The 19,528-nt window shown below is 43.1% G+C and overlaps 1 protein-coding gene across 3 annotated transcripts in view; it reads right to left on the reverse strand.

Moving 5' to 3' along the window:
* Positions 1-19,528, reverse strand: part of MAD1L1 (mitotic arrest deficient 1 like 1) — a 349,137-nt gene that overhangs the window by 143,953 nt on the left and 185,656 nt on the right. For all 3 annotated transcript variants that reach the window (XM_010392404.2, XM_019281689.2, XM_019281688.2), the window contains one exon: positions 10,844-10,934. In XM_010392404.2, coding sequence (XP_010390706.1) covers positions 10,844-10,934 — 91 coding nt within the window. The remainder of the gene's footprint in view (positions 1-10,843; positions 10,935-19,528) is intronic.

Below are 19,528 nucleotides of genomic sequence, written 5' to 3' on the forward strand. Positions count from 1 at the left end.
CTACCCAAGCAATTCAATTACTTGCCAGACAGCAGTAAGAATCCATTAGAGAAGAATATATTCTGCATTTGCTGTGGAAATCTCCTGGTGATCTTATCTGTCTCTCAGTTCAAGCTCAAAGCTCAATTGTTTTTTTCTGCCAGTGCAAGGAGACTTCAAGCAGCACTGAAATCTTTTCAGATGGGGACACTCATCTCATCTTCATTTCAATTTTACAAGAATAAGAGAGATTTGTGGATAAACTGAAACAATAAGAGGAATGGCTATGGGGCAATCTATTGGATTCTGAACAGCTTTGAGTTAACTGCTCCAACCAACGAATTCAACATCATCCTGAGCTGCCTGCCTGAAGAAATAAATACTTCAGAAGCAGCCTTGCCCAATTACAAGTTTTCAAGTTATAATGGAGTAAATCAGTAGAAGGGCATCATCACCTCTAACTTTCACACGTATCTAAAGGACTCAGACTACCTTTTTGATCCCCTGGAAGCAGGAAACATCAGTAAAGAGCATTAAGTTGAACGAAATAGCCAAGGAGCTAAAATGGGAGGGATGAAAGGGTAGGCTTAGCAGGAATACACTTGGTGAATTCACCGACAGGTCTGCTTTGCAGCATGTCCAGTCACTTTCTTTTCTCTAGGATGCTTGAGAGAATGGACCACACAAAAATCTCCAGATAAGACAGAGATTTCTCTTCTAAGCAGTGTCAGCAGAAGCATCACACTCAGAAGAAGTCACAGACCTTGAGAAAGCAGAACAGTCAAAAAACTGTGACATTCAATCCTCAAGCTGCTTGGCTGTAGAAGCTACCGTGTGCCACCATGGCACCACTTGGCAGCACTGGGGAAACCATTTCATGTTATACAATCACTGTTCCTTCCCCCCCTCTACCTGAAGAGGATCCTAAGGAATGTCTCCAATACTGCCACCTCCTTCATTTCAGCTTCTGTCAGCCTGAAGGGAACAGTCTGACAACTGCCATGCTGCAGCATACCCAAGGAAGAAGCTCCAGCTCACACCCCTTGCCTGCTCTCCCTCCTGAGCAGGCATTTCCCTCCCCGTTTGGCCACCTTTGCCATCCCTCTGACCACACTCCAGCTGGCTTCTGTTGAGCCAGTTTAGGTGATATTCCTATTTTACACCCATCTATATCAAGTCATGTCTACATTTAAATACACTGGCATGCATTCCAATAATCGTCTACAAACATATGTACACATATAAAAAATTAAATCCCCAGTGTTGTATTTAAATGTTCAGGCAGCTCCACCATGTTGATATTAATCATAAGAGCTCACACATATCTAATCACACTTTTCCTTGCACACTGAACAGACCGACCTCTGAGCAAGCCCTGACTCCTTGGGAAATAACCTTAAGGTCAGCAGCTCTAGCTGTGATGGATCTAGAGGGAAAGCAGCTCCACAGCTGAGCTCCCTTGCAGACTGCTGTCAACAGCTTTTCACATCCCTCTACTCATAAAAATGAGAAAATTTCTGTAATTACTACTGATTGCAACTGTGGTAGCACTGCACAGAGAGAAAGAATGTATCCACTGGAAGACAACCAAAAATACACAAGAGGACCTCTGGAGAGCTCATCCTTGCTGCACAGCCTTCATGTTAATGGTTTTTCAAGTTTTTCATCTTACTAGAGCCAGAAGCACAATGAACCCCCTTTTCAAAAGCAGTGTCTTTGTTCTGAAAGGTCACAGTCCCAACTGAACCTCTTCTGTCATGTCCAACATGCACAACAGCTTTCAGGGAATATTTATTTCGTTTTAAATGCCCTGGCAAAAATGCAAAGAACAGGCACAGAGCTGCTGCATCATTTAGGAAATGCGGGGTTTAAATGCTGATCAGAGGAAGCAGCAGAGTTCCTGATGGAGCTGAGCCCCATGATCAGGTAAGCACGGCTGGGATGGATCACCTGGGAGCTCTCCCATCTGCTTGGAACACAGCTGGGCTTCCCAGACACCTCCCCTCCTTCCTACACACAGAACCCCCCCATGGGACACTGCTCATTTTTTTTAAAAAATACGAAGGAGATGCTCTTCCCACAGCACTTCACTTATCCTGCCACTCCAACTGTCCATCCTCATTTAAACAGAGCAGCCTTTCTACCTAAATTAGGCATCATCTTCCATTCCACGGCTACCTGTCTTTCAACTTCAGCTAGGAAAGCCGTCAAAAACAATTACTTTTTTTCTGACTTGTCTGGATGCACGTCTCTTTAAAGTCTTATCAAGCAACAGCAAATGGAAATTGAGGCAAATTTGGGCTAGGAAGGGCCTGTATCAGGATCTGACTGTGCTCAGGGTTTGCTGACAGAAATGCTCTGTTATTGGGGTGTTACTTCTCCCCACTTACCCCCTTGGGCACACCACAAGCCTGCACTGCTGCACGAATGCTCAGGGCCACACATCTGAGTGACAGAGGCATGTCTAGCTTTCTTCCTACTATCTGCAGAAATTCTTCAGAGAAAACCCATTTTTTAAATGTAAATCCGTGCCTCCACGTGTCAAATAGGTGGTAGGTCGGTCTGATCAAAGGGAAGAGTTCTGGGATATGTAAGATAACGTATCAACGTATCAACATCTCGCATGCTTGAATTCCCCTGACAGAGGTCACACAAAAACATGTTTTTCTGATGCACACCCCCACCAGTGCCTCAGCTCAGAGCATCTCCCCATTTCCTCATGTATATTTTAACATCATTACAAACACTGCCCACTCTTGACTGTGACAAGAAACAGGCAGATTTTTCCTCTTCCCCTCATCATACACACAGAGAAAACGTTATTAAATTCTGACTTATTTCTTTTCCATTATCTGGGTGACACATCCTGGCATTTTATCTCTTAGAGATGGTGTCAAGTTTTACATATACCAAGTAGTAGAGGAAAAACACGGCACCATAACCAGAGTCTCTTTATCAGAAGAATAAAACTGCTGAAGAATATTACTAAAAACTTGGACTTTACAAAGCCAGACACAACAGAAATGGCAAAGACAAGGGCAGCACGAAACTGTGGCCTATTACTTTGTTTTAATCAGAAACTCAAAAATAATTGGGTCATCAAACAAAGGCTGAAATAGTAATGAGAAGCTAAAAGCCTAATGTGGAGAGAGCTGCAACTTAAGGACGTGGTACTCATAAAAGTCTGAGAGAAAGCACAAAGCTTCAGTAAACAAACCTTGTGAAGCGTTATTTGCGTTATACAGGTCTAAATGACATTCTTGTTTTGTTTCTGCCACACGGAAGCAGAATTCAAAGCAGCAGAAAAATAATAGAAAATGAAGAAAGAACAATTGAAAACTAATTTGTGCCACTGAATGACTACAGAGAAAACCAAGAAAACTAAAAAGGGACAGTCACTCTCATTGCTTCCTGAAACCTTGCTTTTTCTTCATGTGATAAATAAGATTAGAAGAGCTTAAAAGTGATGTCTTGTTTTAAAATGGTTGTTTCTGTCTCCTCAGCGTTGGCTTTCACCCACAAGGTGATTCTGGGGATCAGTGAAACACACAGAGGCCTTCTGGAGTTGCTACTTACTCCTACTTCACTGGCACTCATTGTTAGTTTTCGGGTGGGGATTTAAATACACAACTGTGAGTTTGAATGTGCAGTTGTAGCTGGAATTACTAGTTTATGTGCACTGCTGCTCTTTTTACCATACAAGAGCACCAACAAGAGTGGTGTCTCTGTCCCCATACTCCCATGAAGGCAGTGAACACAGCCCAGATTTAGTGACCTCCTGCCATGCAACCAAGTCTTGCACGATGCTCAAAACATCACCATTTATTCTGCAACACCTGTTCAGAAAACCAAGCTTTGTTCCAAGCCAGCTTTCCTGTACCACAGAAGGACTGGAACAATTTCCTGGTGCTGGCCCCTGCAGAACACGTGTGCTCAGGAGCGGCCTCCTCCTCAGTGCAGCAGCATCCTCATCTGCATTTTGTGCTTGATTTTTCTACTCCAGCATGGATGGCACCTCCTAAAGTTCTTGCTTCCTACATAGTGGTACAGCGACCTTTTCCAGCAGGACATTTCCCATGGCCCAGCTCTCCCTGCTTGCTCTGAGCTCCCCGTGCTGCTGCTCAGGTGCTGACACTCAGTGCACTGACCTTTCCTGTTTCAGAGCTGTTCAGGAAATCCAGCGCTCGCCCTTCCTCCCCCTTTGCTCCTCTAATGAGCTCTGTGATGCCACACAACCGCTGATATTTTCAAGGGCAGTGGCAGGAGAACATTAATGAATTTATTCTGGATTTTCGTGTTAAATGTATTATGCAAATGTTAATCAGTTTCTGCAGAACTTTGAGAAAGGTGCTGCATGAAATAAACACTACGGTGGCAGCTCGGGCAGAAGAATTTATAGAGCTTCAGGTGTTTAATATTCAATGTGCAAATTCCTTTAAAAAAATTTTTTTTAAAGGGCACGTTGGTAAAATTTCCCTGCACAAATGTGAATCTGTGCACTCGTGGTCCCTGATGTTAACAAACATTAGCAAGTCTGTTCTGTGCATGTCCTTGTTTCATTCGACATCCACTTTGCACATCACATTTATCGGGGCCACCGAGGTCATTAAGCAGCTTCTCCTTGAACCACCTAATAACAAACCTACAGGTCAATGACATATTTAGGCTTCTCCTCTCTGCTCCCATGGAATGCTTCTAATTTCTGTTAATTCTAATAACAGCAGCATATTCAGAATTAACACATACAAATATTTGCATAGCCCCAGCTAATTCCGTGTCACGTAATCCCCAGGGGCTGGATCACAGCAGGTTCTGCACTCCTGTTTCACACCAGTTCTAGGACTTCCCACAGTTCCTAATCCACATGGCACAAGATACACAATGTTGTCTCCCAAATAACACGTATAATCCTTCCAGCACAATTTACTGGCACATTATAGGGAAGCTCTTTTCCCCCCCATTCATTTGGGTGGCACTTCAGCATATCCCCTTAGCAGCTCCCTGTGAACACCAGGGACACCCACACAGCAGAGCAGTTCAGACTTCGTTTCACCTACCCAGCTCAAGAGATAATTGAACTGAAGGTGGTGTAACAGCACAGGTGTTGCTCAGACCAACCACCAGGACCTGCTGGCGTACTCCACAGTGCTCCTCTGCCCCTGGCACGCCACTGCCTTCACCTTCCCATCTCCAGAGCTGTTGGAGCACCAGACTCACTTGGTCCCTTCTTCAGTCAAAGCCATCTTCCTGTGTGGATATCCTCCAGTGTTTTATGCAAGAATTACACACCTCTGATCTGTCTTAAATTAATACCCATGATGTCTGTTTATCATGTTTTTCATTGCTGTTTTGAGCAAAACTGTGGCATGATCCCCAGAGTGGCCTCTGCCTACATACACTTGAGCAGATACACATCCTTAGGTCACTGAAGACTTGCTGCTGCCTGTGAAATTTAGAAGATAATCTTTGCCTGTAAAAGATGAGCTTATTGCTGATCAAACCCAGGAGTCTGTGGAACAGATCACAAATCGCTGTCCCCCATCCACTCCCACACGCTCCCATGAACTCGATACACTGGATGAGTGGGGCAGCACAATATGATACAACCTTCTGCAGTCCTGGGCCTGCACTTCCCTTCATCTTCTCTTTACGGGGTCTCCTGCTGTATGCTCTCAGTTATCCTACCTCATAATTAAGTCCCTCTGGAGTACACGCAGATTTGTTCCTACACCTTGACAAAAGCAGTACCTGACTGAAGAGACGCCAAGTGATTTGCCCAGAACCATCTAAAAAAGCCTTTTAGAAAAGAAAAAAAAAGGCTGAACTTAGATTAGGTTTTCAGTGGGGACCAGCTGTGCCACAGAGGCTAACACAGACCTCAGCATGCACAGGTGAAGAAAAAAGGACAGGAAGTTTGTGAAAAGGGAGGGCATGGAGATAAGCCAGGAAGAAGACTTGTGAGCATTTGAGAGGCAAATTAGAGAATGTTGAAAGGTTGACTATGTCCTTTTAAGTTTTATAACAGTGTAAATGATTCATTCATCATTCTTCACTGGTCACAAAATGAACAGTTAGACTGTTAAATGACCTCAGCTTTGCCTTGGGTTCTTAACTCCAAGCTAGTCACTGCCTGGCTGCCAAAGCCCTAACCATAAAATGAGTCATTAATGCTTAAAGAGGAGAAACATTCCCTGTCCACCTTCCCCTGGGGTACAGCTCCCAGATGTTTTGTTATTCCTTCAAAATACAGCACTAGAAGAAGGAGGAGACCAGCCCAACCACAAAGGTTGCAGAGATAAGGGAAAAGAGAAACACATGAATGCTCTAGATGTTCAACACTTCTATCCATGGACATCTGACTCCTGGAGAACTTAACCCAGCAGGCACTTCCCTCAAGAGCACTGTAATAGGGAATTCAGTCCCTTCTATTCTGACAGCAAAATTTAACAGAAATTCCAGCTTCTGTCTGGGGCAAGTTTTCTGATGACTGTCCTCACACTATGCCCTCAGTCAGCTCTTTCTGAGCTTTGGAATAATAGGCAAAAATCAATCATTACAATATGTATGAATAATAATGCATTTTTGAGAGTGTTGTTGTCTTACTACTGACTGGCAGAAAGGCTAAACACAACCAGTCACTACTGTGAGCAGGGACATCACAATCAAAGTTGCACAGTCCAGAGTTTGTGCCAAGCCATGACCCCTTCCCACAGACAAACTGCCCTTGTTGGGTTTTGTCTACTCCCTGAGATCTTCTCCCAGTTTTCTATCAGGTTTTCATGACTGCCAGCATCCACAGGTGATTCCTTTTACTCAGAAACAAGCCAGAAAATACAGACTCTTTCCATTTAGCCTCATAAATACACATGCACACGCTCAAAGGGATTAGGCTGCCAGCTTGGCTATGGGACTAGAGGTGATTTTCAAGCCCAAATACATCTCAGTGTAAAAAAAACTAAATCCCATCTTCTTGCCTTTTATCCATACAGATCCACTTATCTGAACTCTAACTGGAGTTTCATTTTTCTCACCAACCAGCTGTGAACTAATTACGAGGACTTTAACTAGTCCTGCTCCCTCTCCAAGCATATGGATCCAATTAAGTCAAACTGCAGCTGATTTTAATCAATCTTCCTTGAAGCAGCCAACCTTGAAGAATCTCTTCTTCAGCTGGAAGAGTAGAGGAGAGCAGGAAAAGCAGGAGAGTAGTATTTGCATAAGGAACACTTCACATCTGACTGGTTGCCTGTAAACACAGGGCTCCTAGCAGTAAGAAATGCTAATTGAACACTCCTCACAACTCTTTCCTCCCACTTTATCCGAAAAGCACTGATTTGATCAGTGTCTTTTGTTCCTGGCATCAAGCTGCACTTTTCAAACCAGCACCTCTGGAAGATGGTCCAGATCATTTCAGATAACTTAAACAAACCAAGCCTTTCTCTGAAATCTCAACCTCCCCACCACAGGCCAAGCACTGGCAACTCAGGTTTCCTGGAGTTGTCTTTTGCTTCATGGAAAGAAAGAAGGGTAGAAGAGATGAGATAAAATTGTCTGTTTAAACCCAATTTTTCATATTATTTGAATCCCTCTCCTGAGGCACAGTTTCAAATGTCTTCCTTAAGATAATATCCTGGACACTGGGAAGGGCAGTCTCAACCGGGTGTCATTTCTCTACAGCTCCACATCTCTTGTGTTTTTGTAGTCTGAGGTTTTCATTAGCAGTGCAGACCTGGCCAGTGAGTGATATCCATGCTAAAGTCTTTATACCAGTGAAGGAAAATCAATGCAGCCTGCAGCTAGGTGTCAAGAGGCAAGGGGCTCCGAAGATGGGGTGTGTGGAGGTGGAAAACGCCTTCAGGCATAATTCAAGCTGTCCCCACACAAGCATAGAATACAAAAAGATGTCAGCTGTAATATACATGGCTTTAGAGAGCTATCAGCACCTCAGTTCACTTGCTAATAGAGCTCAAGGAGTGTGAGACACACACCAAAAGCACCTTTCCAGGTACTCCTTGCCCTCTGCCCAGTCCCTCAGGGTGCCCTTGCTCACAAAATGGGCTTTTTGTGCAGAAATTAGAAAAATTCATGTGCCAGGACTCAGGTACAAAAAGATGTGAGAGAAGGAATTTCTTCACAGAAAGGGTGATTAGACATTGGAATGGGCTGCCCAGGAAAGTGGTGGATTTGCCATCCCTGGAGGCTTTAAGGAAAGACTGGACATGGCACTCAGTGCCATGGTCTGGTTGACACCGTGGTGTTGGGTCACAGGTTGGAGTCAAAAATCTGAGGTCTTTTTCAACCTATATGATTCCATGATTTGGAGACAAATATTTTTGAAACTTTACTCCTTTCCACAACTCAATACATTCAAACTGATGTTTTTAATTACAAATTATTAGCTGTATCTCCCTAGATTTCATGCATCACACACAGCTTTGTGAACTCAACAGATTCAATTCAGTATAAAGCAGTCAGAGCCTCGATTCTACAACCTGTCTCTTCCAAATTCACAACTTTATTGTGTCCCTTCTACATATCTTTTCATTCCAGAGAGTCAGAGGTTTTATTTTAAAAGAAGGAACAGCAGATAAAGATTTGTATGAAATCACCTTCATTCTACCTGATTTAATGTCACCCCCTTCTCTTACACCTTTATTTTGATTTGAAGACATGCTTCTCCTATGTTTGTAATTTTAGTCATCTTCCTGTTCAGTAAAACTTCCTTGTGACTTCTGTATGTAGTGTGTCCTGCTTTTTTCCCCTTCATGACACAGGCTTTATTTTAACCCATCATTTCCCAATGATTTCTTTCAGAGGTGGGAATAAATAACATGTCAAACTAGCAACACTTCAGTGACCTTATCTGAGTGTATAATGACATTTTCAGCGTATTTGCTCAGCACTGATAGAAGAGGTGAATTTCTAAGCTTATCCTTAACTTTGTGGGTTCTCACTGTAACAAACCTTCTTTCAATGTGTTTATAAAAAGAGTCATTTTAAGCTTGGCCTGTCAAGATATTTGATTCACAAGGTGAATAAAAATTGGGAAGGCTGATATTTTCCCCTCTGAGGAGTTCTTGGCCATTCAGGTGGGCACACACTGATCAATACTGACACATCAGCATTCAGCTGACATATTCCTGTACTTGTGCTTTCCCCTCTACTCCTTGTCTTTCAAAAAAACTACTTGAGGCATCAAGTTCTCTAAGACACAAGTAAAGTGAGAGTTTAGGGACGGGTGGAGCTACACCCTGTTAAATAAGGAGTTAAAGCCATGGCCTCAGCCTTGGCAAGGGAGATAGAAGAGCATCATTACCTGAATTCAGCTCACTAACTCAAAGATTTCTCTTTCCTAGACCTGCTACTCAAGTCTTGGCATCTCAAGAGCTGTATGAACAAAGAAAGCAGATCTTTGTGATGTCTCAAGACATCACAAAGAAAATAGGGAATTCCTCTGGTCAGGCCTTCTTGGAAAGCCAGCAACCACTGTAAGACCATGTAGGCAAATTAACCACGACCTGAACTGTAATCTGTTCTGAAACCAAAGCTGCTGTTGTGTTTGCCGGAGACCTAAGCATCCAAACACCAGCCCAAAGCTTTAATCTCCTTCTGATGACTGAAACCCAATTAAAGGGGAGCAGGGTGACAGGTTTCACACTAAACATGGCTCAGCAGAGATGCTCAGCAGCTCTTAGCTCCCTGCTTTATCAAAGCTGTCACTTCCCCTGTCTCCAGGAATGGGTTATAAAAATAAAAATAAATTTGATTCACGTCTAATAGGTGTCAAGATAAAAATCAATGGTCTGGCTGAAATCTGGGTAATTTCAAACCTGCAGGTTTTCTACCATGAGGCAATTTGCAGGAAAAAAAAAAAAAAAAAAAAAAAAAAGAGGGAAAAATAAAGATAAAAAGAAAGAAAAATTAAGATAGTAGAATGCTACATTGTGAATGACAAATTGTTCAGCACATCAGAGGGAAAAGAAGGAAGAGATAACACTGTTCATAGAAGGGTGGGCTTTGATTAAACCAACAGGCTCAGGTTCTCGTTTGCTCCAGCACCTTTCAAACAGGAAACACTACAAAAGCTTGAAGCAACTCCCCTGCCCTTCCCCTGCACAGGAAAGCTGTTCCTACGGTGACAACAAGCTGAGCAGCCAGTCCACTTATCTGCTGCAGGTGCCCGTGCCCTCGCCCTCTTTCAAGGAGGGTGAGATTTCATGGATCTATCCAGGGTTCTGCTCACCTTCTACCACAGAGGACAGCGCAAGGAAAAGGCAAAACACACACAGTAGCACAGCAAAAGGAACACACCTCCCATCCTTCTGACTCCCCACCTTCTGCTCTCCGTGCCTGTGGGTGCTGCCAGCTCATCCCCTCAGCAGCACGGATGGTTCCTGGCTTGGCAAACTCTGGCCTGCTGAGGTGGTCTCTGCTTCCATTGCTGATAGCAGCCGAGTGGAGACTTCAATACAAACAAAGCTCAAAATTTCTGATCCACTCCATGCTGTTCAGCCCTGTCTATGCTCCCACTTTGGCATGAGTGCAGCTGGGGACAGACAACTTCTAGTGATGGAGTTACTTAACATGGACGAATTTTTAAGGCTCCAAGAAGAGAAGTCCTGGAGACAATTATCCAAAAATACAACTGCATCTGTGTGATTGCATCTGACATCAAACCTCTCCAATGGCATGGTCAGAAACACAGGTGTGACAGTGCAGTCAGCACAGGCTGCTGGAAGGTGCCTTGCCCAGATGGAGGGAAGGGAAGCTCCATGCTGGGAGCACTCAAGCACATCTGCTAGGACAGCCACGGCACATGGACCACGCCAGGCTCTCCAGCTGCTCTGGACCTCCACATTCCTACCTGCAGAGTGAGCTTCTCCAGCTTCATTTCCAGAGATCTGTTCTCCTCTGCCAGCTTGCTGCGTTCAGCTTCCAGCTCCTCAATTTTCAACCTGGAGAAAAAGGGAAAATTAATAGACTTTGTGTGTCCCTGCACAGTCCCACCACAAATAATCAAGTAAAGCATGAAATCAGAAACAGTATCAGATTATTCCTGCATTCAGTATCACAAAACTGCACTACTGAGGCAGCTAAAACATATGGTTAAAAGTGACATGTTTATATGATGAGAATATAATTTGTAAAAGTATATTAAAAATCTACAGCTTGAATATAAAGCAAGTTCAGCTTGGATACCATCTGAACCACAGACGGAGTCTAGACCATCACATCTAATAACCACCAACAGCTAAAACCTCCATGAGGTATCAAATCTCTTTTTGATCTGATTTATACTTTTGGCCTTCACAACACTCCTTGGCACTAAGTTCCACAATTTAATTATGTGCTGTATGAAAAATTTGTTCAGTTTGTTTTATACTTCACACGTGATTATTTCACTGAGTGCCCGTTAGGTCTGCTATGAAAAGTTGCAATTGTACCACACTCCCCTCTCCACACCACAGTACAGGCCTCTCTATTATTTCCTGAAGAATCTCAGTTTAGTCTTCCTTCACAACAAGGATTTTCCATATTTTTATTGTTCTTCCTTGTTCCTTCGAGTTTTATATAGAGTTTTTGCTATGAAATAAGCTGGAACTACAAACAGCACTCAGATATATTCAGTGGTACAATGAGGATTTCTGCTTTATTCTCAACTTCTTTTCCAATAACTTCTAGTATTCTATTTGTATTTTTAACTATGGAGCACCTATCTGATATTTTTAGAAAGCTGTTCACAACAATGTGAGATCTCTTTCCTGAGTGACAACAGCTCATTAAGAGCTCTCTGTTGTGGGAATAAAAGTAAGGGTGTTTTTACTTATGTGCATGGGTTTGGCAATTATTGACATGCAACTTCATCTCCCGTCTCAAGCAGCATCATAAGATTTCTTCTGAAATTCTGAATGCTCTGATAAGCTGAATAATTTCATATTATCTCAAACTCTGCCACCTTGCTACTCACAAACCCCTTTTTTGTCTTGGACAAGTTCCCAATTCCCAATCAAAACCATTCTAGGACCTAGTGGAAAAACCCTCAGCATTGTGAAAACATTTGTTCTTTGATTTTCCATATTTTAACTTTGTATTACATAAGCAAATTAATGGGAAAAAATGCATGAAGTTTTACAAAGTGAGAATATATTATTTTATCTCTGGCTCAGGAAATCCTGGAGACAAGGTACAGAGAAGCCAGGAGAGCCTCCTGGCAAGGTACCCAGCTGCTCTGTCCTGTTCATGTGGGCACCTACCACTGGCCACTGCCACAGACACTACACTGGGACAGCCAGACCTCTGGGGTTTATACATTCTTATCAATCCAACAAAGAATCTCCTTTTTCGTTCCATCAAAGTTTCTTTGTGACCTCTGGCTCAAAGCTTTCTGAAAGGTCAAATACATTAGATCAACCACACCAACCTTAGACAAATGACTGGTGAATCCTTCAGAGAACTCTATCAGACTTGTTAGGCAGGATATAAATATATATAAAAAAGACTAGATATAAAATTTTTGCTTGCATTTAAGTACAGAGTACAAAACCTTGATGCTCCTTTCAAGACCCTCCCCTTCCACACGTTAACTTCTTGTATAACTAATAAAGAATAACACTGATCTTTGGATTCAATTTTCTCAGGACCCTTTTTTCAGAATGTTCTTTAAGAATTAATTCTATTGCTTAATAATACTTTCAAATGATTGAAATTAAGAATAAAGAATGCAGTCACCTGCCAATATCCCAAAATTATACATGTTCAGCGCAGAAATGTCTCTCAATAAATATGCAGCTTGGATGGCTTAAATTATTTGTAAGCCTGACCCCTGCTGGCAATTTTCAAATATTATAAAGTATCATCTTTCTCTGCTCTTAGAAGCTTCTAAAATGACAAGGAGCAGTTTTAGCACTGTCCAGGCCATTAAAAAAAATCATCAATAACTTTCAGAAGAGACACAAAGCTAGTGGGGATGGAGGATGCCGAAGCAGGAGACTCAAAAGGTCAGGAAAAATGGAAATTCAAAGTGGAATTAAGGCTTTTAATGGTACATTTCTAAATGGATTGCAGAACAGGCCGTGAGGAGAGCAACACTTCTCTGAGGAACACCAGCGCAACAGCTCCTGAAAGGTCAGAGCCAGACACAGGACTCTCATCAGTACTTTCTCCAGTCTTGACATGCTGAATTTTAATTGGGAACAAATTTCTCCCCATCCAGCCTCACAAATAATCTGACACTGCTGCTATCTGCCTGCAGAACTTGTCTCCGCGGGGAGGTTTAAGCTCAGGCCTCTCAGTTGCCCTTTGAAAATCATTCATAGCAGTGCTCAGAAAACACTTCCCAAGACCTGAGACACAGCTGTAATGAGGGTAGATTCAAGCCATTACATTTTTGTGCTATTTCACCTGCAATTTTAGGATTCAATAATCTGTTGGTGACCTTTGTGCCTCACTGCTTAGCAAGTGGTGATTTGAAGCCTGGGGCACTCCCAGTCAGGCAGCAGATACCACGGAATCCTGAAACGGTTTGGAGTGGAAGTGACTGTAAAAATCATTCAGTTCCCCGCTCTGCCATGGGCAGGGACACCTTCCCTAGACCAGATTGCTCCAAGCCCAGTCCAACCTGGCCTTGGACACTTCCAGGGATGGGGTAGCCACAGCTTCTCTGGGCAACCTGTGCCAGGGTCTCACCACCCTCAGAGGGAAGAATTTCTTCCCAGTATCCCATCTAACCCTGGCCTGTGTCAGTTTGAAGCCATTCCCTCTTGTGCTACCACTGCATGCCAGGGTCATAAGTCCCTCTTTGATTCTCTTGTAGCCCCTTTAGGTACTGAAAAGCCACAATAAGGTCACTCTTACTGTGCCCTCTCTTCTCCAGAACCACCTACTCTGTGACCAGCAACAGGCACAGGAGCACCCATGAGCTGAGGGTCACAGCCTTTCCCCCCTGAGCATGGCCTTAGGCTCACCCCTTGGATGGTTGCTCCTTTCCAGTGTCCCAGCTATCGGGGATCCTCCTTTCCTGACACAACGTAGGGCTTCCTGCCATGCTCGGGGCAAGGTCAGCCCATTGAGGCACAGGGCACTCCCTGCTTCTCCTTCAGAGACAAAACCTGTTGCTTCCTCTGCTCTGAGGAACAAGAACATTGCTGTAACCTCTTTGTGCCAGGAGGATTTGGGGACTGACTAGTGCTTTCACCATTTATCCCTCTCCTAATTTATTTTTAACACTGTTAAGTGTCCTGGATCTCCAGTGGGAAAGCAATCAGAACCATAAGCAAACAGTTTGTGCTATTCCAGCTTTGCTTCCCAGCCCCCTGGGGAACACTTCCCAATGGCAAAGAGAGAGAAGCAAGGGAAGTCCTATCTATATATAAACACAGTAAAGCACTTGCAGCTGGTGGTTAAGATATGGAAGTCAAATACTGAAAAATATTTACTGGCTTGGCACTTGGATTTTTTTTCATTTACGTACGTTCAGGTATAGGGATGATTTGGTACTGCTTTGGGATGCACCAGCATCCACAAAGGCAGCCTTGGTGCACACACCTTGTGCCTTTTCTCTCCAAGGACACCTGCACAAGAGAGGTGATACTATTTTATCACCATTTTGCAATCCTCAGCTTGTTACACACTGGAGTTACCTTCAGGTAGGGAGAACAACCCAAGACAAATTTGTGTGAAGACCACAAAAAGCAAGGATACAGAAACACCTGGGTACAGCACAATCATCTACCAGCTCAGTTTTTTGGCCCAGAATGGTCTGGGTTAAAGAGGACCTTAAAGATCATTCAGTTCCAGCCCCCCCACCATGGGCAGGGACATCTTCCACTAAACCAGGTTCCTCCAAGCTCCATCCAACCTGGCCTTAAAAGCTGGTGTCTATTCTAAAAACAGCCTTGTGCCACCAGGAAGGAATAAACATCAGTTACTTTCTGAAATGTCAACACCATTGTAAAGTTTTGTGATACAGGGAAAAAGCATTTGAATTTATTTCTGGAGAATACATGAACTTCTCAATACAGGGGTTTGAAAACATGAAAGTATTTAATCTCTGGCAAAGATCTCTTCACATGTCTGGAAGATTTTCCTGTATCAGACAGCTCAACCCAGAGCTGAAGGCTCCACAGGCATAAGGTAAATTGATGCCACCTCCACAACCTTTCACAAGATCAAATTTAGTGCAAGAATACAGATTCATTGGCATTTGCTCAGCCACATGGATTTTCCCACTTTTCAAAACTGAGCTTTATATTGCCTCCACTGCATGTTTCATTATCTCAAATCAGAAGAAGGAATGAAGAAAAAAAACCCCACCTACAGCCTCAGGTCTCCTGAAATGACACTTGTGAGAATCAGGAGACATCCCACCGTGTGTGTTCAGTCTATCTAAAAACCTTAGATCGTGAGACAAGGCTGCTCCTACTTCAGAAAGGAAAAAACGGGGCAATCTGTTGGATTTTCAACAGCATCCAGGCACTCCAAGTGTCTCTCTCAGTCCAGAGCTTTTCAGTGGAATTAACCAGTGAAAACTCCCCCCCGCCCCCATTACCCTTTTATCTTTGCTTTATTGGTTTTTAATGTTCTCAGCTGTGTTATGTGGTTGCCTGTGGATATCACCGATGAGGACATGTCTCACAGAGGCCCCATCTGTGAAGGGGACATGGCCTTGTGGAAAAGCTATTGCTGAACAGGAAACTACTGAATGGAGCAGAAAATGTATGTGTTGGGAAGACGCTATTAAGGGATCCAGATGGCATTGAGATGGTGTTAGGAGCAGAGCAGACAGAATTCCTGCAAGTGTGACTAATGGGCATTGGCAAGGACATGAATTTCTTTTGAATTACTGTAACTCTACCCAGTCACTAAATCCACAGAAAACATTTAGGATTTACCGGGGTTGCAGCTTGACAGCAGAAAGAAAAAGTTCAGATTTGTTCCAGCTGAAAAGGTCCTTCAGCTGTTGCCACTTAAGTCTTTAGTGAAGTTATTTTAAAATATATTCCTTTTATTTATAGATTCTGAAATATCAGTTTCTGCACATTTATCACCTTCCCTGTAAAAGGTGCTAATGCCCAAATGCTGTACCCTACAGTGCAGGAACTCAATGGGTTGACCACTGTTTCTTTTCATAGGATCTACAGAATATAAACAAATATTATTTCAGAGGGAGCAGCAAAAAGTGTGAGAAATGACAGCATTAGCACTGCTTTTATTGTCTCTCCAGAAACGATGATGCTGGGAGAGAGCTTCACATTTAAAGTTATAAAAGGTCTGACGAAATAGCACTTTGTTCTCAAGAGAAGGAGGAAAAACTGATAAAGTCTTTCAAGTTTCTGGCTGAAAATTTACTTTCCATACTAAAGAAAAATGAGACAAAAGATATATTTTTAAAAGCTCTCGTTCACTCACAGGAGGTGAATACAGATTCAAAGAATTAATATGGATTTCTTTTTCTCCTTTATGTCTCCCCTGCTTTTGTTTTCAGAAGTGAGCTCCAAACCACGGGGTCTATATGGAAATGCCTGGAGGCTCAACAGTCCATTCCTGTTCTGCACACTCCTCTTGCTGGCTTCAGTGGTTCCCCCTATTTTTCACATTCCTTCGTGACAGCAGCTAACAGGAGAGGCTGGGCTCAGCCCAGAGGAGCAGACACCTCATCCTGTAGGTTATAGGATTTCAAAGACTACAATAAATGACAGAAATGGAAATAACTCCCTCATAAGCTGTGGCATTTCTTTTCCCTCTTTCCAATTTGGAAATCTGCATTCTTCCCCCCATTTTCTCTCAGAATTAGTTTCTGGCAGTGGTGTGTAGAAGGAAGGAGTGACAGTGGAGACTGTGTTGTTCTCTTCTCCTTAAGAGCTATATAAAATTGAGTAAACCAGTGCTGTTGAGGCCCACAGGAGGAGGATGAGCACAGCAGACCTAACCCCTTTCCATTCTGATCCCTGCTCTCCTCCAAACCCCTTCTGTTCTTTAATCACAGCCACCCAGTTCATTGCTGCTGTACAGAGAGGACACATCCAGCTGAGCCACGAGGAGTGCTCTGATGTGGATCACAGCACATCATTCCTGAATCCCAAAGGACTGGGAGAATATAGTGATTTATTCTGTATTCCTTTGAGAAAAAGCCTCTTCTATGAAGAAAGAACTTGGCCCAGTTTCTTGAACAATGCACAGAAAATGCAAAATAAAGTCCAACCATACCCATTGACTGCTTAAGTCTAGAAACATAAGAAAAAATCTTTATAGAGTCAATTCTGCAATGCTGTGAAGTTCTTGAGAGTGCAAGGAGATGTCTGAAGCAGTAATAGAAGCCAACAGTAAGGAAAAAGGAGCAGGGACTGGCTTAGAGTGCTCCAGCAAAGAAAGCTCCAGCAGAAAGAAAATGCCTTGCACCAAGTCATTTACTGTTAGAGCTGAGCAGTGAAAAGAGTGATCAAAATCAGACAAACCCATGCTTTGTGGAACAGCTCTGTAGCTAAATAACCAGCACCAGGGCATGGGACAAGTATTTAAATCAGCCATAACAACAAGAAGTGGTTCAGTAAAAGATGACAGAAGAAACCAGTCTGGAATTAGAATGTGGGATTGTGGCTGCTATGCACCCACAGCTTCAGGAGCAAGAGACAAGAAAACCCAAAATACCAACATGAAACAACTGCAGAAGCTTGGCCTCTGCTGAAACAGCCTTCAGAGTATGGCCCACCGCTGGAAAACAGCTCTGCACCATCAACCACTGCACTGGGAATTGGCCCGGGTATGGGACATTGTGTGAAAAGTTTGACACCATTTCATGGAAGGAGGAGAGACATGAGATTAGCAGTCAAAGAAATTCTTTAAAAACAAAGAGGGAAAAACATTATCTAGGAACTTTAGGGCTACTGTTGAGCTCAATCAAACACCATGATCCCGTAACAAGGAGGTATTTGTGAGCTCCACTCATCCCTGCCCAGGAAATAGATTTTAGTTCAGGGCAGTCAGACATCTCCATCCCCACTGCCAAGAGCCTGTCACAATATGGAGTGGTCTGGACTATGTGGCAATCCAGCTGTTTCTCCCTGAAGCTGCTCAGGTAATAGATGGCAAATGCTGTTCAGGGAAGGTAAACACCAAATCATGAGTCTTGGAGGGGAAAATAAACAGCCTGGATGTCTCCCAGATGAAAGGGTACTGCAGCAACACCAGCCAGGGAGGGAGAGACCAGGAAGGCACTGTACAAAAACTCTGCAAACCTGCAGGTCCCAGAAGACAGCAAACAGGCTGCTGGCTTTACTGATACACAGGAACATTATTAACCAGGAGTGACAGGTTTAATGCTGCCAAGGCGGTGCTGAATACTCCTGTAGCAGTGTAAACCTCAGGTTTCAGAGGGTCCAATGTGCTTTAGCAGAGGAAAAGCTTGAAGGAGCTAAAAAACCCCCACAAAAGGCGAAAGTTGATAGAGACAGGTTTATCTCCCTGAAAAAGGGAAGTCATAGCATTCTATCCTTTAGCAGAACTCAAACATATGATAGAATAAAAGAAGGAGATGTATGCCTTGGGCCTCCAGAACTATTACAGCACCTTGAGGGAACTACAGGAGCAAGTCCCCAAGATTAGGTGTACAGCCCTAAAATGTATTGGAATAGCTTAGCTGAACATGTGTTATTTTCAAACACCTCCCTCCTGCTATGGAACTGGGCTTTCAAAGCTGTAAAACAAGCTCCAGAGGCAGAGCACAAGAGCAAAGCCATAACATACAGGCCAGTAATTTCTGCTTTCTGCAGGATTCTGCTTGCTGAAAAACCTTGCTTTCAGTCCTATGAGGCAGTCACACTTTATTGTGATGGAGCTGAAAATATCAAAGAATTAAGAAGTAAAACTCCAGCCAAAGCCTTAAATCAGCTGAGAATAAAATACTCAAGCTTGTCAGGACCTGATTTGCTCAACTTCAATGAAAGGAACTTTATTAAACGTTCAGAAACAGATGAACTTTTCTGTGCTCAGTATTTATTGTGTCACCTGCTTTGCAATGGAAGCTATAAATACTTTAATAAATACATGGAAAGGTTGTTTAGCTTCACTGTAGCTTTTGTAAATGCTCATGTATCCTCTGCTGAAATGCTGTTTTGTAACTACTCTTTCACTGAATCACAACAGGTACCCTTCTGCCATCTCCAGCAATGCACAAGGGGAAACATCCCTCTTTTATCTCCAGTGCCTCACATGCATCAGCAGTACAAAAGCTGGATTCTAAACCTCTTCACACACATGCCAACAGATGCTGTATTTACAGTCAAGATTTGGTCAGAATAAGAAACAAACAGCAATGCTCTTTCCACAGGAAAAAAAGTCAACAGAGGGAATAGTGATGCAGGAGCCAGTCTTACTAATTAACTGACAGCAAAAGACCCCAAACATTAAAAGAAAAGAGCCTGAAGCCTCCCAAAAGATAGCAAAGCTTATAAAGTAGCTAAAGGCAGGACAGATCAGGGGCTGAGTGTTTCTGTTAATGCTTCATGGGTTTCTCATGTTCATAATAGCTGGTGAGAAAGTAAAACGTGCTCAG

This window comes from Corvus cornix, chromosome 14 (genome assembly GCF_000738735.6).
Source record: "Corvus cornix cornix isolate S_Up_H32 chromosome 14, ASM73873v5, whole genome shotgun sequence".
Classification (NCBI taxonomy): domain Eukaryota; kingdom Metazoa; phylum Chordata; class Aves; order Passeriformes; family Corvidae; genus Corvus; species Corvus cornix.